The sequence below is a fragment of the Pangasianodon hypophthalmus genome, chromosome 21, assembly GCF_027358585.1.
Source record: "Pangasianodon hypophthalmus isolate fPanHyp1 chromosome 21, fPanHyp1.pri, whole genome shotgun sequence".
Taxonomy (NCBI): Eukaryota; Metazoa; Chordata; class Actinopteri; order Siluriformes; family Pangasiidae; genus Pangasianodon; species Pangasianodon hypophthalmus.
In genome coordinates, this window is record NC_069730.1 from 20066163 (window position 1) to 20091560 (window position 25398).

The following is a 25398-nucleotide window of genomic DNA, read 5'->3' on the forward strand; positions in this document are numbered from 1 at the left end:
ACGCGCGCTTAGTATTTTTCATGTAATAAAATATATAAAATAATATAAAACATTTATATTTGTATGTCAGTCACAGTCATATGCACAAAAGTCAAAAGTAAAATATAAGTAAAGTATTTTTAAAATTTAAATAAATGAAAGAAAATTGATATATGCACCACTGGTTAAAGGAAATAAATAAATAAATAAATAAATAAATAGTTAACTACATATTTTTAATATATGATAAAAACGTAAAAATTAATAAAAGTAAAAATAAATAAATAACATTTAATGAACAAATAACTAAGAAAATCGATCTGTGAACTGCAAGTCAAAACAAAAGAAAGTAAAAGATAAAATAAAATAATTACATATTGTGAACTGATAATCAAAAGAGGACAAAGTAAAAATAAAATATAAACTAAATTTTTTTAAAAAATCTATACATGCAATGCCATAAAAAAGGGCAAAAATACAAATAAATTAATAATAATAAAATACTAATAAACAAACAAACAAACAAATAAATAAATGAACATGTTCAGTCCGAGGTTTTTTTAACATCCTATATTTAAAATTTCAGGTTCTAGCAATTTATTAATTTAAATATTTAAATCTTCGTTAAAAATTATGCAAATTATGAAATGATTAACTTATTATTTTATTATAAAAAAAGCTGAGATGTTGTTTAATTAATAAACAACTTCTGTGAGGTGGCGTTGTTTTAAATATAAAATAAAATGTTACGTAAAGTATTAACCAAATAAAACTCATATATATGCATAAATAAATAAATAAATAAATAAATAGGTTGATATTTGCACTACCAGTTGAAAGAAAAGAAAGTAAAATTTTTTTTAAAAATAATTAAAATAATAATTATACTGTGCATTGTTAGTCAAAAGGGAAAAAAGTAAAAAAATAAAAAGTTACTAAAATTTTAACAGTAACGCTGCTGCGTAAGCGAGTACGGTTAACTCCGATCTGCTAACTCAAAACAAACAAAAAATAAATTGTTATTTAAAAACGAGTGATTCACTTACTTCACTTAAACACTTAAAAATGCGTTTCAGAAAAGTGTTATTGCAGCGGTTTGGATGCTAGCCTCAATATATTACGATAATGTTTATCGTAAGAGAAGATGAATTAGCTTAGTATTCAAAAGCACTACATTCTCAAGAAAAAAAAAAAAACCTCTCCAGAGTGATGGATGTCTGTGTTTCAGTCATTTAGGAAGCGCTAATCGAGTCACGCTAGGAATCACGGAGCGCTATTTGTGCTTTAATGGAGGACGAATCCCCAGATGTTTAAGGGACCAGGACTTTAACTTAATTTGTCCACAAAAAGCCACAGAGCGCTAATCGAATGCGCACGAGCCGCTAATCACTTTCAGAGCCGTAATGACGAACAAAAGGTCACGCCGGACACAGCAGGCCATTTACCTGAAGCGCTGTTTACTACCGCTAACACAAACGCTAACACACACGCTAACACACACACAAGGAGATTTATTACTGCGAAGTTAATGATGATTTAAAAAAAAAAAAAAAGTGAGAGATCTGACCGGAGGAAAGACGAGAGTTGTAATAAATCCACAAATTAATTAAAAAAAAAAAAAAAACACACCAAGAAATTTTAACGTGTAAACTTTTAAATTATTCGTATTTTTTTTAATACTTCTCGTTTCTTTCTAATACGTTATCGTTTCTATAGTAACCGCTCAATCACGGGGACTCGATACTGCGTTGATACGGCGAAGTTTTCTTAAAGTAATGAGACGTTTATGTTTACGTATGGAAGGAGTCTCCAGTGTCAGCGCTTCGTAGAAGTCAGAGGTAAAGCTGTAACTTTTTCCGACATCTTCAGGACAGACGGGTTAAATGTAACTTTAAAAGGATAAAAAGTAAGACATGGTGTTTAATGGTGTAATTGGTGTGGTATAAGAGGAATGAAACACTTCCTCACAGGGACGTGCTTTTATTAGGAAAATAATCAACCTCAGGGTGATGAGTGGCATCATGAGTGCTCATGAGTATTACCCATAATGCACTGCAAGCATATGTTAGGTTAGATTCAGCCGCGAGCATTTCTAAATGTTTGTGTAATGAAATACAGCATGCGGTTAGCTCGTTATGGGAAACATAACGAGCTGTAATTAGTAATAATTGAGTAATAATTGTGTGATGACTCACCGGCGGAGTTGGGCGTGGAGGGCGAGTTCGCCTGGCTGCCCTGAGCGGAAGCGCTGGCGGCGTTTACGGCCGTTCTGGCGGCGTACATGTTCGCTTCCTCCTGGAATTTTCCGATGTTTTTCTTGTATCTGATCCGCTTGTTTCCAAACCAGTTCGACACCTGAACAGCACCGAACATTTTACACATCAAATGCGTTTTCCTTTTACGTCTCTGTGACATGTTTCTTTAAACGCTCTACTAGATAAAGAGATAAAAATAATATACACAGTTCTGTGCAAAAGTCTTAGGCACATGCAAAGAAATGCTGTAGAGTAAAGATGCCTTCAAAGATAATGAAATTAAATGTTTTGACATTTAAAAAAACACTATAAAGAGCAGTAAACAGTAATAAATGAAACAAAGTCAATATTTAATGTGACGATCCTTCACTTTAAATAAATAAAGCAGTATCTGAGGAGCAGTGTGTGCAGTTTTCTAAGGAAATGAGCTGGAAGTGTTACTGAGCATCTTGCAGAAGCAGCCACAGTTCTTCTGGAGACTTTGACTGTCGACTCGCTTCTTATTTCTGCAGCGAAACCCAGCAGCCTTCATTATGTTTTTATCTGAAAAGTGTCTCTTATGGAATCTGCTGCTTTCTTTACTGACATACAAACATTTTTCTGTAACATTTCATTTTGTGCTGGAAAACTAATGTTTGGAATCTAAAATGTTTTTGTACTGAATCAATAATGTAGAAGTCAGAAAATAAACATCTATAACAAAGTTTGTACTAAAAAAATAGGGTGCCAAGACTTTTGCACAGTGCTGTGTGTGTGTGTGTGTGTGTATGAAATAACATTAGGGGTGGGGCGATACGGCAAAAATATTATATTTAATGTTTTAAATTTACGTAAATCTCTATGTTACATGATATGTATCACGCTGTATAGATCGTATTTTGCGATTTTTTGCAGTACACGCATTAAAAAAATTGTTGGATGACGCTTTTTTTTAGTAAATGTCTACAAAAATGTATTTATTCTTATTTTTTATACTTCTGTTTATAAAAAATATATTTTATATTTATGTTTCTTCATAATAAATTAATAAATACATCTGTAATAACTGTAACAATGTTAACATTAAATCAGATACCAAAAATGTGTAACATTTTATACAGGTCAAGCCTAGCTTTTTTTAAAAAAAATTTAAATAAATTAAAATAAATAAAAGGTCAAAGCCGCTATTTAAAAATGAATAAGATAGTCTAGGCTAATCTAATATTACTAGAATTTCATAATTTCTTTATTTCTTCTTTTTTTAATAACGTGATTTGTATCATCTTTAAAGGTTTGTTTTTTTTAAGATAAAAACAGAATTAAAGGTGGTTTTCTTAACGTAAAACAATGTTATGTTTAAAAATAAAAACAAAGCAGGCTAGTCAAAAAAAAAACATAATGAGTTAAACACGTGAAATAACGACTCCGAAATAAACCGTAAACTGAAATTAAAAAGGCTAATCTAGCAAGCTAACGTAGCTAGATAATATTTTCCAGGAAAAAAAAACAAAACTGACTTGCTAAATTAGCTACTGACTTTTTCAGCTACTGATATGCTAATAGGGCATGTGATGATGTCATCAGGTGTCTTTAATCCTGTAACGAGGAGATCTGTGGAATAAAGAATAAACCTGGGAGACGGTGATGGAACATTTCTTGGCCAGTTCCTCTTTCGCTTCCTCGCTGGGATACGGGTTACTGAGGTGCGAGTAAAAATACTCGTTCAGGATCTCTGTCGCCTGCTTGTTGAAGTTCCGTCGCTTCCGTCTGTCAGAGACACGAGAGAGTAACGACAGTTTAGAAACATTTCATTCGAGGACAATATAAAAAACAGAAATATGACACGATTCATTAATTAATAATATCGTCTCTTTCAAGTCCACGACATCAGAGGAGACGCTTCTTAATCAGAGAGATCACTTATCTCAGAGAGGGAATTATTTCTGAATAAAATGAAGAATGAACTTAAAGTTTCTTTTAAAGTAAGTGTAGCAAATGATGTGTAGCTTGGTCAGCTTATCCTTCACACTGTGGATGTGATTTCTTTACAGCAGAGCGCATCGAATTTACACAAACACGGGCTTTATTCTATTAATTCAACAAATTTGCCACATTACGATGTCATGACCTCGATTTAGTATTCTCCGGCTTTGTGAAGTCTGTTGGAGCACAATAAAAAAATTTAAAAATAAACTGCAAATTAACAGTCTGTGCTGGATCAAGTGCTATTCTACACACTGCTGATTAATGAGTGCGGAAGCCATTTTGTTTTGCAGTGTGATAATATAATGTGATATTTACAACTAGTTACAACTATTACAACTATTCATGCAGTAATATACGGGCGATCAGAAGATTTTGCGAGTGTTGAAATAAATCTATTAAGAGTCTCGTGTATCGCAAATATATTGGTGTTCTGAACCCTCCAATATTAACTGACCCTCCTGTAAGCCCCGCCCCCTTTCCCCAACCTCACACTCATTCTTAATCTCTCATCTCGCCTCTCTAGTTTTAACATAAAAGCAAGAGAAGATTTAAACATGAAAAAAAATGGAAAAAACTCTAATACGATGATGAGAAAAAAATTAGAGAGACGAGACGAGCGATTAAGAATGAATGTGTGAGATTGGGGAAAGGGGGCGGGGCTTGTGAGGTCGTATTCGATTTATTTCAACACTCGCAAAATCTTCTCATTCCTCAGTTTATCATATTATGTATTAGAGGTTTCTTCCAATTTTTTTCATGCTTGCTTTTACGTTACATCGTATCACATTTCACATCAAATTACATCCTTCTTCAGTCCGTATTTTCTATCCCTGATTTTTTTTCGGGTTTAAAGGCGAGTCTTTGCAAGTCTTTAGACGTTACTGTAAAACTCTTGACGCTGCTACTTGAGAAAAATCTGGACACCTCAGAGGCGTGAACAACACGCTGGTGATTTTAATAATCTGAATGCGAAACCTGGAAAATCCACTTTAAAAAAAGGGCATAAACCGACTCTGAATACCAGGAACTTTCCCCACATAAATATCAGACTTAAGTCAGCAAACAGAAATACAGCTTTAAATGCAGAATATTTTCATTAAAATAAAATCAGGTGTAGACTGAGATATTTGTAGGTGTGTGTGTGATGAGTGTGATGAGTGTGATGAGCTCACCTGGCGTCGAGGAAGCGTGAGCGCAGGATCATGACGGCTTCGCACGTGCTCTGTTTGAGCTGCATCTGTATGGAGCTGAATTTGCGATGGATGATGTTGACCATGCGCTCGATCTCTTTGGGTGAAATGGGACGCGTACGAGACTGTTCTCTCAACAGGTTCATCACGTGGGTGGTAAACTCGTTACACGCCTAAACACACACACACACACACACACACACGCTTGTCTTACTATCCTTGTAAGAACCTTCCACTGATATAATTAATGCTACGCTACACCTAAGTCTAACCCTAACCTTAATCTCAGGAACCAAAAGGAAAACTTTCACATCTTTTATTACTATCATTATTACTATTTTTAAATATAAGCTGCATAATACAGCTGTTTTTCTAGCAGGGACCAGCCAAACGTCCTCACAAGAACAAAACAGTCTTGTTCGGTCCCCACCAGGATACAAAAACACGCCCGCACACACAAACACACATAAAGTAACATGATATAATCTCTTAACAAATCACTTGTTTAATATTCCTTGTAGAAATCATGAAATGTTTCCACATGGACGATATTTTCTCTTGTTGATCTGCTGCTCAACGCGTTGAGCGCCGCCGAAAACAGAGCAGGACAGCGAAAAGTCTATTTAATCACGTTTACATCTAATTATCGTTAAAATTTTAATTATTTGTAAAGTGTTAGATTTGATGCTTCATTTTTTAGGCTACAATTTTCAGAATATTTTCCACATACAACTGAAAAAATGCAGTTTTTAATCTCAAAATTTCAGTGGATTACTAATAAATCTAGTTACCTGATGTTAGCTATATACGTGTCAAATGTTAGCTAAGTCAAACATATAATGTTTTTGACGATGTTACGATTTTGTTTCATGTTAATGAACTGAAAACAATAACATTTACCGTCTCAGAAAGCGAGGATGCCGCAGCAGTGCATCTTTCAAGCGGGAAAATTAGAAAGACGAGACAAGAGATTAAGAAAGGGGGCGGGGCTTACAGGGGGTCAGTTAACATTGGAGGGTTCAAAACACCTATGCAACTGTCAACTGATTAATACTTCGATTTGCTTATATGCTGTTTTTATCGTGGGGGAATGTTGACTGTTCTTTCTTTGTATTTTTGAGTGACACTTTGTATCAGCGTACTTTACGTAAGTTAAAATACAGAGCTCCTACGCAACATTTCGTGAAGATCGACAAATCTGAATTTTATCTGTTTGTATTAATTAAAATAGAAGTAACACTGAAATAATAATAATAATAATAATAATAATAATAATAATAAGGATGACAATTTAAAAATAAATGTTACTGCTAAAATCTAACGTAAATTTAAACCGTAATTATTTATTGTTATCGCTGTTGTCTGCGATGTTTTTCTGACCTGTTCGTATTTCTCCAGCTCTGTGTGGTAGATCTGTCGTATCTGAGTCAGTTTCGCTCTGTAGTCCGAATGCTCCACCGAGTTGTCGTTTCCGGTTCCGCCCACTGCGGCTGCAGCGGCTGCGGCAACCGCTGAAGCTCCGCCCCCTTTCTCAGGTCCGGACACGCCCTCCGCTAAGAGCATGTTATCCAATCGCATGAGCTGAGGATCGGGAGGCTCCTCATCCTGCGCGCCACGAATACTCAACACTGAGAAACAGAAAAACGAGACAAAACACAAGACATGAAAAAAAAATGTTTATTACACCACAGCGCTGATGGAATCTGGATTGTGATTGGTCAGAAGAGGAGGTGTTGATTAATTTTCTATAACAGCAGCTCTGACAGTAGTGCAGGTTTATATTAACGTGCTCGTTCTAATACGTCATTGTCATTGTTTCTATAGTAACAGCGATTACTGTTATGGTGAAGTTTTCTTTAAGGTTTTTTTTTTTTTTTTAACATTTATGGAAGGAGTCTCCAGTGTTATTGCTTTGTAACAGTCAGAGGTGAGAGTCGAGTTTACGATTTGTAGTTTCTCTGTAACTAATTACAAAAAGCTGGGATTTTTTTTTTGACTCAATAACTTCGAGAGATAAAAAAAAAAGAGAGGCTGGTGAGGGAACGACTGTTTATAGCTGCTATAACGTAAGCGAGAACAGGAACTAATTCGTTTCGCAGACATTCCACAACTTAACTACATTAACTATAACTATTAACTTTAACTATAAACGGCTATGAAATAAAAAACTCTCAGCAAATTGCTGTGGTCTAAGAGGAATAAAACACTTCGGAAATTGATAATAAACAACTAGCGTGTCTTTATTTAAACTTATTATCAGCGTTATAATTTGGCATACGCCAGTTTTTAAATCTAAATTATTATATTTATTACTGATAATTTGTCTCTAGATGAATTTGTTTATCTTCGTTATCATTTTCAAATTTTTTTGAACAACGTTGTAGATAAATACACACACGTGTGATCATTTAGATTTAGATTTAGCATGACGCTTAACGGGATTCTACAGTAAAAGCTTCCCTTATAGCTACATTAGCATCATTTTAGTGCAAAAGTAAAGACGCAAACATTTTGTTCAAGAGGGATTTTTCCTTTAAACCCACAAACCCAGTGAGTTTTATGCAAATATATGTAAAGAACAGCCTCATATCATGTACCATAATTCATGACATCAAAGCTGAGAAGCCACAACATTTTAAAACCTCATACAAAATGGATGAATACATGTATAACCTCGATGAGAACGCCAACACGCGAGACTTTAATGGCATTAATATGAGACTGGGACATCAGCGTGAGTGATGCGAGCTGATCCACGGCCTTCATTATAATCGCTCTTCACCGCGATCAAATCGCAGCTCGAACACCGATCCTGGCAGGAGTGAAGATAATAAAACCGTCATTTCATCACTTCACGCTGTAATCTTGGGTAAATAATTTGCCCTCACCTCCTGCCAGAGCTCGTTTTTCTTCACCAACGTACCGACTCGCCACACACATCAGCAATACATTACAACGACTTTATTCCATCATTTATCAAAAACTCATACGGAATATTCCTCCACTGATCTTTATTATAGAAGAATCCATTATTTCACCGAAACGCTGAGACAGAACCGGCGTTTGGCTGTGTTTAAAAAAAATATTAAAAAATATATACATATATATATATATATGTAGTTCACTGCGAAAAAAGTGGACTCAATGTGGGTATTTAATAAAAGAAACTGATACTGAAAAATAATTAGAAATACACACAAATAAAAAAAAAGAAATGTCCTAACCTGCACAAGCTTTAGACGGAATTTAAGTCAGATAATTATGTTTATTCTTTCTGAAAAACATTTATATACAATGCCATTTAAGCCTAATTAAAAAAAAAAAAAAAAAGCTAAATAAATACATAAATAAATAAGTCTTTGATTGTGAAGAGCATTTAAAATAGATAAAAGCATTTTCCGACATGTTCTTTGAGTTCTTTCTCTCAAAATCAGCCTAATATTTAAATTTTTATAAATATAATTAAATCATTTAAGGTATATCCATTTCTGCAGTTGTAAATATTTCCAGTAGGGGGTGCTGATTAATAGTATTTTTAAAGATACTATTAATAGTATTAATAGCTAATTCGCTAATACGCTAGTGTCCTATAAAATGAACCAATAAAAATCTGAGACGCTGCGTGTGGCGGCTATAATTGGTGGTTAAGATAAAAACGTATGAACAGTCGCACGTTTACTTTTTAGAAACTTTAAAACTCATTGATGTTGTGAGAGTCGTAGCGTTTCAGTCGCTGTGCAACAATGACGGAAGTAAAATAAGTAAAAATTTAAAAAATTAAGTTCGGTAGTTGTTCAGTTTGTGAGTTCGACTTCGGTCCTGATGTGTTTTCCTTTTTTTTTTTCCGTTTGATTTGGCATTTAAAATTATTTTCCACAGCATGTTTTTTCTCGTATTAGACGTATTAGCTTGTAGCTCATGTCTAACGTCTAACTATGATTTTGGTCACATGACCATGAAGTTATCTACATTTCTGTGGATCCCAAATCACAGGCTATTGGTTATAGATGCAAATTCCCCGCTCTACAGTTGCTAATGGAGCAAACTAAAAGTTCAATCACTCTTTTTGTTTTTGTCAGAAAAATGATTTATTTGTTTATGCTGCATATTTTGCAGTAGAATTGCATTTAATGTAACGCGAATCTTCGTTGACGCAAACTTATTTGCGGCAAATTCCCATTAATATATAAAACACTAGATCGGGTGGAGAAACCGCTATTTCACTGTCTACACAGGAAAGTAACGACGAAGCTTCCGAATAATTCCGAGTAAATAATACCAACATAACGTAAGAAATCGGTACTTATTTAAATGATTCCCGTCAGCGCTACGTACTATTGTGGAATATATCGCTACAAAATACTGTATGTATTGTTATTAGCTTCGTTTGGTTTAAACGTTTCCTGTTTTTACGTTCTTAACTTCTTGTTTAACAGCGAGGACAAGTCGCTGTCACCTCACGTGATCACGAGTGTGACTTTACTCGAAATTAAACCCGAAAAATCCGACGCAAATGTGTACAAAAGCGTAACAGTGATCCGTCTGTAGTGCAGAAATGAAACACACGACCTGCTCTGTTTCCATCTCCCACAAGATGTCTCTATCGTTCTTTACAGATGGAAATAAACACAAGAGAAACACACTCCTCCGATAGTAACAAAGAAAAACCTTCGCTATACGACGCAACAAGCTCGTAAACGATCGGCGTCCGGTGTGTGTGTGTGTGTGTGTGTGTGAGTGAGCTAACGCTACACTTCACATCACGTCACATCACAGCAGCCACCATGACATCAACCATCTCGGTTTACAATAAATAAATAAATAAATAAATAAAAAGAAAGAAAGAGAATTAAGAGAATGGAGCCTAACGTGTCTAAAATAATCCTGAATTAAGGTAACATAGCCCGACTAATGTGACAATTAATCCCCAAATAATCTTATAAATCACAAAACAAGCCCAAAACCAGGTCTATGATTATAATACAATATAATCCAAATTATGTAAAATCCTGAATTTAACTAATAGAGCCCAAATTATAGGAAAATTGAATCCAAAATTATGTGCATATAGATCCACTGCTGGGGAAATTAACCCTGAAATGATCTTATACATCACAAAATAAACCTGAAAGCCAGGTTCAGGATAATTTAAACCCAAAGTATACCAGAATTAATCCTACTGTAAGTGTATTTATTCCAGCTAATGGTATAATTAATCAAGAGAGTATTGACCAAAACCCGAGTTTATCATAATATAGACCAGAAATTAACTACATTAAGCCTGAATTTAGACAAAACAAACAAATCCTTAATGAAGCAAATTAAAATAGATAGATGCAAAGCCTAAATTATGCAAGAATTAATCCTAAAATTAAGTTTAATCCTAAATTAATCTGTTAAAATGTTGCAAAATAAAACCCAAAGCCAAGTTTAAGATAATATAGACCCAGTTCCTAAAATAATCCTGAATTGAGCTAATAAAGCTTCAGATTACATCAAAATTCTTCCTCAATTCAAGCCATAAAACCTGAAGATCACAAATGTAGCTCATGTTATTGTTAATGTTAAAAAAATAACAATACTAATAAATAAATAAAATTAAAAACAAAGAAAAAAAATGTAACTGAAATAATACAGCCTCAACTAACCGATATTATGGGTTATATTATATTACATTATATTACATTATATTATATATATTACAGAAAAATCTATTAATAATTGATAATACAATGAAAAAAACAAACATTGCTAATTTAATTTTTTTTTAAATAAATAAATTAAAGTAATATAGCACCACTGTAATAAGCCCAAACAATTATTTATATATCATTATGCCACTAATAAAAAAGAAGTTATTAATAGACCACATTATGGTACTATAGATATATTTTTATAATTGTTCATAGTTTCATATATATATAAAATATTTAATATATAATGTAATGAGAAACCTTTAACCCTTTAACCTGATCAACTATGTGCTAAATAAATGTCGCTAATTGTTTTCTTTTAAAAAAGAAAAAAATAACATACAATTACAATAATTACAATAATTAAATAATTAAAATCTGATTTAAATTTACAGACAACACATTCATTAAGGTGTTTGTTGTAAATTTGTATTTTTGATCATAAATAAACGGAGAGAACAACACAGAGAGAAGACCAGGTCACGTTCTCCGAGCTTTTCTGAACGAGAACATCGATTAAGGGGAAAACTCGGCAGGTCAAGAGTTCAGCGTCAGGGTTCGGATTTCTCCAGAGAGCGAACATCCTGCTTCATCAGTTACTCTTAATTTCATTTCATTTCATTTATTTAAATCTCGGGGAAACGCATTACGCCTCGGGGCCTCGTTTATAAAACCGCAAAAGACACAGAGTTGTCCATCAGAGTTTGTCGTAAACCTGTTTTTTTTCATTTAGAGTAAGCGGCGCGTGTGAAGCGAGTGTGTGTTTCAGGTTTTTTATGAAGTGTGTGTAGTTCTTTTGCCCGAACATCCAGCAGGGCTACGCTCATCTGGAGACGAACTCTAATGAGGCAAATAATGATTTGTGTCTTCCAAAGAGATCCTCCAGTGAACGAGTAAATGGATTACGTAAATACAATAAATACAGATAATCGTACAATTCCCTTCGCCGTGGCTTAATTACCCCAAACCGACGCCATGCACTTTATTTATTTTGATTCGGTAATGGCATGGCAATCAATTAGGCCGTAATGCTGCCAGCTGCTTTCTGTGTGAGTGTGTGTGTGTGTGTGTGTGTGTGTGTGCAGCTGTTTAGCTGAACTGAACCACATTAACCGTTATTAATGGATAAATGATTTTCTCTCTCTCTGAATGCATATGTGAGTGAGTATGAAGTGTGTTTGTGTGTGTGTGTGTGTAAATGTTTAGAGATGTGCGCGTTGTTTTTTTATTTCTGGTTTCTCCTCAGCCAAGATTTAGCACGTCCTCCATTTTGGATCTTATGAAGCGATACGAATGCGCAGACAAAACAGTCGTGGTATCGGTTAAAGAAGTAAACTCCCGCTCGATCACCGCTAAGAAGCCGTTTCATGGGGATTTTAAGAAAGCGGAATTTCAGCCTCTGATGTTTTCTCATTGGGTAAACTGCGGGAAACTTTATTTATGCCTAAAGTTTATATAGTCGTGTTTATTTCATTACATGAAATATTACATATTACATTATTATAGCCAAAATTATATAGTGTTCCTGTAACTGTTTACAAATTTTCACTCTCAGTTAACAATGAAAACACAATATTTGTGTCACAAGGTGTTTAAAAACTTGTCGCTATAGATGAATTATTTAAAACAGCCAAAACAAAAACCTCTTTCTGCTAATAGTGTTCTTTGAAATCTCTATTTTAAAAAAAAAAAACAAATATATTTCACTAAATCAGTGTATTAGTGTGTGTTCGTGTTTTTTATTTATTTATTTAAAATTTCGGTTATTTTCTAACCTCGGCTTGACGTCTGAACTCTGCCTACTGAAGACGTCTAATACCTTTTTATTTGCTTTTTCACGATTTTATCAGGTCAAACTTTTACCACGTGAAGGGTTTTTCATTCATGTACACGTGTATATTTTTATAAACATTACAAACATAAAAATTCACTCCAGAAACGAACATTTAAAAATACTTCCAGAATATAACGTGAACGTGTTGGTTGCAGGTCTGCTGTAATTCCCGTCTAAACTAAATGTACTGTATACACAATATAGGCTTTTAATAATATAATATAATATAATATAATATAATATAATATAATATAATATAATATAATATAATATAATATAATATAATATAATATAATGCTAGCGACTAGCAGACACCGCCTTGATATTTTATGATATCACAGAATCTAATAGGATACGATACGATTCTGATTCATTAGGCGAAACGATATACGATACGATATTTGACGATACGATACGATTCCATATCCTCCGATCGTTACGTGACCAACTTTGTTCGGAATCAGGTGCAGGCTACCTGATGATTACGGGCGAATCATACCGCTTTGTAGCTTCTTAAATCATTTACACGTCATTTTAAACATTATTTTTACTCAGCAGTTGTTTTTGTTTGTCCTTTTTCGATAATAATCGATTTACGATTGTTGCTGTCGTAATTCATTACAATTACAACACACGACTGGTGCTCTTAAATCGATCCAAATCGCCGCATCGTTACTAGGGGTGTAACGATACATCGATATGGATCGATGCATCGATTAAATTTCTAACGATACGATGCATCGATTCCACACGTAAAATATCGATATGCGGTACCTTTCTTTTGACACTCTCCACGTCCTCATTCCTCACGTAACGTCCGTCTACGCGTTTTCGTTTACTCCCCACACTGTCGGCCTGCGTGTCAGAAAGAACGCGAATGCGATGCGAAGCGGTTGTAGCAGCAAAAAGACAGACGCAGAAAACGTTGTGCCTGCATCACCGCAGCTGATATCGTCCATGCAGAACGCAGTGTCTCGTGAACATGTTGATCAGTTGATTTTTTTTAAATAAGAGACCACTGCAGCACTTGTTTGACCGTTAGATCTGAAGTTGTGTGACAGACCAAATGTTAGATAAGCTTACCAGTTTTATTTTTGTATTTTTTTATTTAATTTATTTTTTTTCCTACAACTAGAGTACCTCAGTTGATTTGCACTATTGCACATTGTGGCACAAAAGACTGGAAGACCGTGACTGTTGCCGTCATAAGCTTGATGGATTTCATGCGACTTCATTTTTCCCCAATTATTTATTTTTAAAATAATAATAATAATAAGGTGTAATTTTTTTTGTTAGTTTGTTGTTGTAAATGTCCCAGTTGGGATAGAGAGTGTGCAATTTTCAAAGAGTTTAACTAAATGTTCATGTTATATATTTTGGTTGCATTTGTGAGTTATTAAAAATGTAACTGCTTGTGTAAACTAGGCACATAATATCAAAATATCGATAAATTAATCGAATCGAATCGTAATCGTATCTGCAACTATCGTATCGCTGGCGGAGAAAATCCATATCATATCGTATCGTGATGAACTATCGATTTACACCCCATAATCGTTACGCCCCTAGTCGATAAACGCCACTGTATCCAATCAGTAAGTAAAAAAATTAAAAATTTTAAATTATTTCTAGTTGCTGCATCGCTGTTTTCCTGAATTTCTGTTCTGCTGTTTATGCAAAATCGTTTAAAACCCGAACAAGTGTCACGTTTCTGCTCTCCATCACTGTAAATACCTAATGCGTTTTCAGGCAGTCTAACCACACACACACACACACACACACACACACACACACACGGGCTCCCTGCGAGCGCTTTTAAATGAAAGCATGTTTAATTAATGATGCTGAAGTTCTCCGTCACAATTAAGAAGATGAACGGTCAAACAAGGCGCCGGAGAAAGCCCTGACAGCCGCGATGAAAAGTTTGTCTTCCTAAAGTGATGCTGAGGATACAGTAACCTCACACACACACACACACACACACACACACACACTTTTACTGCACTTGACACTGACAGATACGGCAGCAGGATTTATAGCGGAGCTGAAACACCTCATGTTTTGCGTGATGTATGTGACTATAAAAAAAAAAAAAACGAATAAATTAAAAAAAAAAAAAAAGACTTCCATCATTTAATAGCTTCGATGTGGAAATTTTACTCAAGGCTTCGTCTCAAACGCAGCTCCATGGCAACTTCAGCTTTAATGTTTTAGCGTTTTCTGTATCCTATGATCTCATGTATTACCCATAATGCACTGCGAGACCACGTCATTATATAGACAGACAGCAGAAGACGCGTGTTAAGTGCCGGGGCTTGAACTCATGACCTTCTGACAGGAGTGTGTATGGGAATAAATCTGGGAGGCAGCTCGTAGGAAGGAGTGTGTGATATGACGAAAACATCGTATCATGATACTTTACGACATTTCTGCGATTTAGAATTGCGAACAAACCTGAGTCGGGAATTCTTAATAAAAATACAGACAAATCTGCGTTAAACTGTCTTCTGACATCATTTGTCATTATATCGAAGTTATATTTTTATTGTTATATCGATGTTATATTGTTGTTAGCTAGCAGTCACTAATTAGCCTATTAGCAAGCAAGCAAACAATTATAGCTAGCTACGATAGCATAAAATGATTTTTTTTTTTTTTTTTAGTGACTCTTTTTTCCATCATCAGGGTTCTGGGAGATAATTATTCTGATGATGGTTCAGGAAAAAGGTTCCTCAGTTCCCTAAACAGAGAGAAGGAGGAGGAGGAGAAGAAGACAAATGAAGCAGACAGAAGAATGGAGAGGAATACAGATAAAGAAAGAGACTCAGAAGGATAGAGAAAGAAAAGAGAGACAGAAGAGAGAGCAAGAGAGAGAGAGAGAAATAATAAGACAATAGAGAACAAGAAGATAGACCGAAGGGGGAAAAAGAGGGAGAGAGAGAGAAACAGAAGAAAAAGGAGAAGAAGAAAAAGAAGAAGAGGAGGAAAATGGAGTGACAGAGAGAGAAAAGAAGATGAGACAGAAGAACAGAGAGAAATACAGATAGAGAGAGAGAGATAAAGAGTGTGACTGAAAGAGAGAGAAGACAAAGAGAGAGAGAGAGAGAGAGAGAGAGAGAGAGAGAGAGAGAGAGGAATAATAATAAGACAATAGAGAACAAGAAGATAGACTGTAGATTGAGTCAGAGAAAGAGACAGAAAAGAAGAGACAGACAGAGAGAGACAGACGAAAGGGGGGAGAGAGAGATAGAGAGAGAAACAGAAGAAGAAGAAGGAGAGGAGGAAATTGGAGCAACAGAGAGAGAAAAGAAGACGAGACAGAAGAACAGAGAGAAACACAGACAGAAAAGAGAGACAGACAGACAGCAGAGAGAGCAAAAGAGAGAGATAAAGAGAGCGACTGAAAGAGAGAGAAGACACACAGAGGGAGAGAGAGAAAGAGAGAGAGGAATAATAATTAGACAATAGAGAACAAGAAGAGAGACTGAAGAGATTGAGGCAGAGAAAGAAGAGAAAGATAGACAGACTGAAGGAGTGTGAGACAGAGTGAGAGAAACAGAAGAAGAAAAGGAAAATGGACCGGCAGAGAGAGAGAAAAGAAGATGAGAGAAGAATGGAGAGGAATGCAGATAAAGAGAGAGACACAGAAGGCCAGAGACAGAAAAGAGAGACAGAAGAGAGAGAGACATATAAAGAGAGTGACTGAAAGAGAGAGAAGAGAAACAGAGAGAGAGAGAGAGAGAGAGGAATAATATTTAGGCAATAGAGAACAAGAGGAGAGAATGAAGAGATTGAGACAGAAAGAAGAGACAGATAGAGAGACTGAAGGGGAGAGAGAGAGAAAGAGAGAGAGAGAAAGAGAGAGAAACAGAAGAAGAAGAAGAAGGAAAAGAAGAAGAGGAAAATGGAGTGACAGAGAGAGAAAAGAAGATGAGAGAAGAATGGAGAAGAATGCAGATAAAAAGAGAGACACAGAAAGCCAGAGACAGAAGAGAGAGAGACAGAAGAGAGAGAGACATATAAAGAGAGCGACTGAAAAAGAGAATATGAAGAGAGAGAGAGGGAGATCAAAGCAGAGAAAGAGAGAAAAGAAGAGACAGACAGACAGTGAGGATGAAAAGAGAGAGAGTGAGACAGACTGAAGGAGAGAGAGAGACAGAAACAGAAGAATGGCGTGAGAGAGACGGAGAGTGAGACAGACACAAGGGAAGGTGTCAATTAAAGGAATGAAGGCTGGTGTGTGTGTGTGTGTGTGTGTGTGTGTGTGTGTGTGTGGTGTTGACAGCTGGCTGGAGTCGAGCTGACAGCCGTCACATTAAGCAGCTTTGGTGGCCTGTACACACACACACACACACACACACACGCACACACACACACGCACACGGCTGAAAGTGGAGTCTCTGGTGCTGCAGTTATTAGCGTCGAACCCCTGCAGCTATTGCTAATAACAGTTATTAGCATCTGTAGAGTTCAGGGAGAGTTTTACACTCTGATCAGGTTTAGAGTTTCAACAACCACTGAACAGGCACAACAAATACTGTATAACCCCTGAACAACCACTGAACAACCACCGTACAACCACCATACAACCACTGAACAAGCACAACAAATACTGTATAACCCCTGAACAACCACTGAACAACCACCGTACAACCACCATACAACCACTGAACAAGCACAACAAATACTGTATACCTCCTGAACAACCGCTGAACAACCACCATACAACCACTGAACAGGCACAACAAATACTGTATAACTCCTGAACAACCGCTGAACAACCACCATACAACCACCATACAACCACTGAACAGGCACAACAAATACTGTATAACTCCTGAACAACCGCTGAACAACCACCATACAACCACCATACAACCACTGAACAGGCACAACAAATACTGTATAACTCCTGAACAACCGCTGAACAACCACCATACAGCAACTGAATAACTGCTGAACATTCACTGAACAACCACAAAAAATACTATATTACTCATGAACAACCACCATACAACCACCATATAACCACTGAACAAGCACAAAAAAATACTGCATGACTACTGAAGAACTGCTGAACATTCACAGCACAACCACTGTACAACCACTGAACATTCACCTTACAACAGCTGAGCAACCACTAAAAAATACTGAACAACCACTGAACATTCATAGAATAACCACCATATAACCACTGAACAACCAACAGAAAAAAACATTGTACAACCACCATAAAACCACTGAACATTCACTGTACAGCCACGCGTTTCTGAGATCACTGTGTCTTTTATTTTTTATATAAAGTTTCTATTGTTTAATAATAAACAGACAGGAAGCAGCTGATGTGGTTTAGAATTTTTACAGATTTTTTTTCAGTGTTTATTTTTTAGTGATTGATTTTTTTTTTCATTTAATAAATAAGTGTCTTGTTAATTTTTTAGATAAAATAACTTTGTGTTTGGTGGTGTTTATTGTGGTGTTTGTAGTGTTAATGGTGGTGTTTAAGGTGGTGTTTATAGTGTTAATGGTGGTGTTTATAGTGTTAATGGTGGTGTTAATGGTGGTGTTTATAGTGTTAATGGTGGTGTTTATAGTGTTAATGGTGGTGTTAATGGTGGTGTTTGTAGTGTTAATGGTGGTGTTTGGGGTGTTAATGGTGGTGTTTACGTTGGTGTTTGTAGTGTTAATGGTGGTGTTTACGTTGGTGTTTGTAGTGTTAATGGTGGTGTTTGTAGTGTTTACGTTGGTGTTTGGGGTGTTAATGGTGGTGTTTATTGTGGTGTTTGTAGTGTTAATGGTGGTGTTTACGGTGGTGTTTGTAGTGTTAATGGTGGTGTTTACGGTGGTGTTTGTAGTGTTAATGGTGTTTGTTGTCTGAAGTTAGTGTGAATTTTTACAGATTTTTTCAGTGTTATTTTTATTGATTGATTTTTTTTATTAATTAATGTCTTGTTATTTTTTTAGATAAAATAATTTTTTTTAGATATTAAATAAAGTATCAATAAACAGTTTTTTTTTGTAAATGCTGTACGACCGTGTTGTTGTTTTGTTTACGTAAACAGCGTATCAGGACGCGGACGGCGTCTCGTACGAATCCATTTGAGGATCGCGATCTGATATTTTTGTCGAATCTTCCAGCACATACTGGGAGATTCTTTTTAAATTAAGAAAAAAAGAAAGAAAATATACTTTTTAACTTGTGTAACATAGATATATATTATTTGCTTGTTGGTTTTTGTTTATATTTGATTTATAATATTTAATAATAAGAAATATTGGATTAATTTGTCCACATGCAAGATATTTTCACTCGCTATGGAATATTTTTTTCACTGTAGATGATCAAAGTCCTCGTTTCTTCCATCGTGTCTTTTTTTAACTTTCTCTCCGTTCTGATCTGTTTCACCTCACGCTTCGTCGGTTTGAGAATTTTCCTAAATCACGATGCACCGAGCAGCAGAAACTCGTCACAAACGCAAAGCGCAGATGGAGAGGACGTGCGATATTTATATTCACGTCAATAAAACGTGTGTGTGTGTGTGTGTGTGTGTGTTTTACTGCTCGCCTCCAGATAACACGCTGTTTAACCTGACACGAAGACCTGAGTGATTAACAGGACAGCAAAATCGGAATGAATAACGTATGACCTCTCTCTGTGTTTCCGTGAATAAGCGATAAGTCGTGTGTGTGTGTATGTGCGAGTGTGTGTGTGTGCGTGCGTGTGTGTGTGTGTTTGTGTTCGGCTCTTAAAGATGGGAAATGATTCCTCTGAGACAGTGACAGTGATCACGGTCAGAATTAATTATGCACGCTTTGCTTCTTCCCGCTCAGCTCATACTGAATCTTACTAATCTAATCCGGCCGGCGCGCCATCATTTCTTCCCCGCCGTGTGTGTGTGTGTGTGTGCGAGTGTGTGTGTGTGTGCGAGCGAGTGTGTGGCGCCAGCAATAATGCGACTTCGGGGAATCTAAATCCGGTGTGTTCCATACATCGACGGCGAGCTCGCAGAAATAAACAGAGTCCCGACTCGTGACACACTGCAGAGTTCGCTAAAACGGATTATGAAATTACGCTAGAAATACGGCTAATGAGATAATTAAACGTAGAGAAAAATAATCAGCAAAAACATCCGAAAGTCTAATCTAACCTGGTGTCATCTGATCCGTTCACTAACATCAAACACTAGCACTATATTTTACTATTTTAATATAACTGACACAAATCGGTGCTTCCATGGCAACCGAGAGCACTTACGCTAAAATGGCTATGCGTACGTAAAATATATTAAAATATCGACTAAGGCGGAGTCACTGTTAGAACCCAGAAGCTGATTGTTTAATAGCATCTGCAAGTGTTTTATTCCTCTTATTCCACTGATTATAATTTTCTACTTATTAAAAAAATGACGTCATACTTTTTATCCGTTTCTAGTTACATAAACAGGTTAGTTCCTCTTCTCGCTTACGTTATAGCAGCTATAAACAGTCGTTCCTTCACCAGCATCTCTTTATTTTTCTCAACAAACACAAACCGCAAAGCGGAAACTCCTTTGTGCTGAAGATGTCGGAAAAAACTAACCGCTGACACTGGAGACTCCTTCCATAAATCTTAAATAAACGATTCGTCACAGATCAACAAATAAATATATATATATAGTTTTTTAAAAAGTTCAGCGAGTCCCTGTGAACGAGGTGTTGCTATAGAAACAAACACAAACCACAACGCGTAAACTCCTTTGTGCGGAAGATGTCGAAAACAACTAACCGCTGACACTGGAGACTCCTTCCATAACTGTTAAATAAAAATATATATATATATTTTTTTAAATCCATTTTTAAAAAAAGTTCAGCGAGTCCCTGTGAACGAGGTGTTGCTATAGAAACGATAACGTATTAGAACGAGCACATTGATATGAACCTGTGATGTGTTTAAAATCAACAACCTTCTGACCAATCAGAACGCAGAATTCGACAGCACTGTGGTGTAAATGATATTAAGTATGAGCCATTTACGCACAGTAACGGCAGGTGTGTGTGTGTGTGTGTGTGTGTGTGTGTGTGTATCACTCAGGGGTGTGATTGTGTGTAAGATTGACGGCTCTGTCCCGATCTCGGCCGTGTCGAGGGTCACACTCCGTGACCGAGCGGCCGTGTTAATCCTCCTCCGGGTCGCCGTGACGTGTTTAAAGACGTGACACACTTCACAAAGCGCCGCTCTCTGACTGCTGACGAGTTCATGTGCAAGTAATTAACGGTAATTAATCCTTAATTACCATAATTAGCCGAGTCGCAGTAGATTAAACCACATCTGGAGGAAGACAGAAGGGGGCCGGCGAGCGAGGCGGCACAGTTTTATTTCTTTTTTTTTTATTTAATTTTTTTTTTTTCCTTGAGGAAGTGGATTTAGACGCTAAAGCTAACACGTTTAATTAGTTTTTTTTTTTATTTCCTGTCCCATTTGCTAAAGAATGTGTGTGTGTGATACATCGCAATATTTTATTGTAAATATTTTAATAAAAACGTGCTGATGATGTTAATGTGATGATTATAAGGAATAATTAGTCTACAAACTCACTTTATTATACTTTTTTTAATAAAATATTTATCCTGATGAGCATTTTCACATGACCTAAATAAATAAACAAATAAATATTTTTTTTTTTCATTTTATTGAGATTTTATTGAATTAAGTGAGAAACTAATATTTTTTAATTAATTACTTTATTAGAAAACAATTTCCATTCCGAATGTTTTTTCTTTTATAAACTGATTTAATTATCCATTTTTTTTTAAATGCAGAAAGATTTTATCCTGACGAGTGCTGACCATTAATTAATAAATAAATAATCAAACAAATAAACAACACATATATATATATAAATATATGACGTAATTGGTTTTTTTGTTGTTTTTTTCTGTACAAATTCACTTTTCTTTTCTAATCGTCTTTATGATTCTTGAAATTTTACTTAATTAATTAATTATAACAGCTCTCACCTTTAACTAATTGTTTAATTGATTATGACAATATTAATGTGACGATAATGAGGAATAATTAGTTTACAAACTTCATTTTTTTTACACACAGGAGGACTTCGTCACGCAGCGCATGGCCACTAAATAAATAAATGAACAAACATTTGCAAGAATATAATGCGTAATATTTGTATAATATTTCTATTCTTTTTGTTTTGCTGAAGTTCAAGTAGAAATAAACAACACTATCAGGATGCAAAAGGAATTTGGCTGTGGTAGCGGTGTTTATGGTGGTGTTTATGGTGGTGTTTGGGGTGGTAATGGTGGTGTTTGTGGTATTTAAGGTGGTGTTTGTGGTGGTGTTTGGGGTGGTAATGGTGGTGTTTGTGGTATTTAAGGTGGTGTTTGTGGTGGTGTTTGGGGTGGTAATGGTGGTGTTTGTGGTGGTGGTAACGGTGGTGTCTTTGGGGGTGTTAACGGTGGTGTTTGTGGTATTTATGGTGGTGTTAACGGTGGTGTTTTTGGGGGTGTTAACGGTGGTGTTTTTGGGGGTGTTAACGGTGGTGTTTGTGGTATTTATGGTGGTGTTTATGGTGGTAACGGTGGTGTTTGTGGTGTTTGTTGTCGTTACTCTGGTCTGAAGGATGAAGTTAGTGTGAATAAATCGCAGAGCGCAGTAACTGCTCGTCTGTCGGCTGGGAAACTTCACCCTTAAGCTACAACACAAGGACACACACCATATGGCCACATACACACACACATACTCACACACACACACACACACACACACACACACACGACAATCGCCCGTAGTGTTTATCTCTGAAAAGGCTGCGTATGACACCGGGGTCACTGAGGTCATAAACACTCACAGCTCTACTTTACGACCTCGAAAGAACCAAAAGAACTGAACAATAAAAACACTCGGTTTTTGTATTTATATCTGATAAATAAATATATATGATAAATAAAGAAATCTTGTAGTAGAATTTGTCTAAAATCTTGCCAGAATGTCGGATTAGTGTTTATTAACTTGATGAAATTTAAAAATAAAATTAAAAAAATCTCTTGGACTAAACAGACTTATCTTTAAGGTTTCTTTTTATGTTTTTTTTAAAACAACTAATTTAGAACACTCTCTAAAACACACACACACTCTCACACACACACACACACACTCTCTCTCTCTCTCTCTCACACACACACACACACACACGGATGACTGACGTTTGTTTCGCTGCTGAAAAACTAAATAAAAACCGATTTCTGGCAACCGAGGATACATTTTTAAATCTCAAAATAACTTCCCCGCTCACGGCTGTTGGCCTGCAGTGTGTGTGTGTGTGTGTGTGTGTGTATGTGAGTGTGAGAGAGAGAGTGTGTGTGTGTGTGTGTTAGTGTTTAATCAGAGTTATGTACAGATCAAAGGAGGATTAGGCCAAACGCCACACCCCGAGGCCCGGCGTGTACCGCTTAAATCCGTTAAATTAAAAATAAACACATAAATAAAAACATCAACAAACCAACAACGCTCTTCTTACTGGTTTGTCTTTTTTTGGTTGCTTTTATTAAAAAAAAAAAACACCACTACGACACAACCGACAAGAAGCTAACTGTCGGTTTATACTTTAAATAATTTCACATCAAAGCTCCAAACAGGTCGAATAGTTTTACGCTGTTCGTGTGTTTTTTTTTTTCTGTATTAGTTTCTTTATTAAGTGTTCGAAAGCTTCGTCTTTACATTCTGACTCTCTACTCAATAAACAGCAGGAAGAGGAGAAACGCAAGAGTTTAAACGGACAGCGTCGTTATAACAGGTAACACGCTACAGGTGTCACTAATAAACTAACGAGAAACAAGAACAGGAAACAGCGTCCATATAAGGAAAGTAGAGCGCTAAAATAGTGTCGAAGCATCAACGAAAGTTTCAAAGGATGTCAGAGTTTACGCAGAAGTTACATTTACACACTGAGCTTCTAAAATCATTTTTAATCATTTTTCAATTAATTTTAATTTTATAAAAGCTCCAATCAGACCTGAGTAATTTAAACAGGCAAGACATAATGATAGATAGATAGATAGATAGATAGATAGGTAGATAGATAGATAGATGGACAGATAGATAGATAGATAGATAGATAGACGGAAATGGACGGATGGATGGATGGAAGGGAATATTTGTGGAGGTATAAGAAATACAGAAAAAAGAAAAAAGAAAAAAGACAGAAAAATGCCAAATAAAACGTGTTTGTGAGTGAATTTGTGGAAAATCCTCCATTTTCAGAGGCTCATTATTGTGCTCTGAGGATTAGCGCTCAGGCTAATCTCACTAATTAGCAACATTAGCGCGGTTCCTAAACTCGACCCCCCGGCGTGAGGAGAAAAACCTCCCGCGGACCGGCGCTCGGCTTTCATACAGCCTGCTGAAGAAAAAAATAATAATAATGACTCTTCGGCGCGTGAGAGAAAATCGCAGGTTCGAGGTTGACGCCGCTTCAATCACTCGTCGACGGCGGTGTATGTAGGTCATCGCAACAGATGCAAATGTGGGTCAGAGGAACTCCTGCTGTCAATCAGGAGACAAAAACACAGCCGGGAAGGTCATTTATACCCGAACCCATTAGAGGAGGTAGCGGGGGGTCACTTACCGTCTGTCCTTGAGGCTCGCAACATTCCGGAAATCTTCCACTCGCTTCGTTTTTTTTTTTTTTTTGCTGGTATTTTAATTCAAACTGCTACCTCAGTTAATTATAGAAGAGGTACAGTTAGCTAAAGTTAGCTTATAAGTCTATTTAAAAAACAAAACAAAATGTGTATTAGCTCCACGATAAATGAGCCGAAAGTGTAACACAGGAAGATAATAAACAGAAAAAAAACGTATACGGATAAACAGCCTATTCCAGCATTATAGCTAGCTTTAATTAGCTTAACGCGAATTGTCTTAAACGCTAACAGACAAACACATAGTAGGAAAAACAGACAAAAAACAAGAGAAAGAGACAGTAACAAATGATAAACTTGTCTTTTTTTGTGTAATATCTTACGTAATAAATCGCTAACTGAGCCTGGAAGGCTGACGAAAAAATGCTATATTGAGACTTCGCACCATTCTGGATCGTGATTGGTCAGAAGCTGTTGATTAATTTTGTAGAACTGCAGCACTGACGTTATTGTTTCCATAGTAACGGCTCCTTCACGGGGACTTCTACGGCGTATCCGTATCGCTCCACAAAAAAATATACGGAATAAAAATTTGTTGAAGTTTTCCTAAAGTAGGTAAGCGTTTATTTAGTTAACATTTATGGAAGGAGTCTCCAATGTCAGAGGAGTTTACGCTTCTTTGCGGTTTCTCGGTAACAAAATACGTCAAGCTGTGTTTTTTTTTTATATAACTCCGAGAGCGAGAAAAAAGAGTGCCGTATAAGAGAAATAAAACACTTGGGGACGTGCTGTTATAGGAAAATAATCAAGAGCGCTAACAGTAACTCAGTAACTCGGTCGATAAA

General features: G+C 36.0%; 1 protein-coding gene across 2 annotated transcripts in view; it reads right to left on the reverse strand.

Moving 5' to 3' along the window:
- The window catches only part of pbx1a (pre-B-cell leukemia homeobox 1a), a 76568-nt gene that overhangs the window by 12326 nt on the left and 38844 nt on the right, over positions 1-25398 (reverse strand). For both annotated transcript variants that reach the window (XM_034314903.2, XM_026946364.3), the window contains exons 3-6: positions 6770-7017; positions 5372-5562; positions 3845-3980; positions 2175-2334 (exon numbers count right to left, since the gene is read on the reverse strand). In XM_034314903.2, the coding sequence (XP_034170794.1) occupies positions 2175-2334; positions 3845-3980; positions 5372-5562; positions 6770-7017 (735 nt within the window). The remainder of the gene's footprint in view (positions 1-2174; positions 2335-3844; positions 3981-5371; positions 5563-6769; positions 7018-25398) is intronic.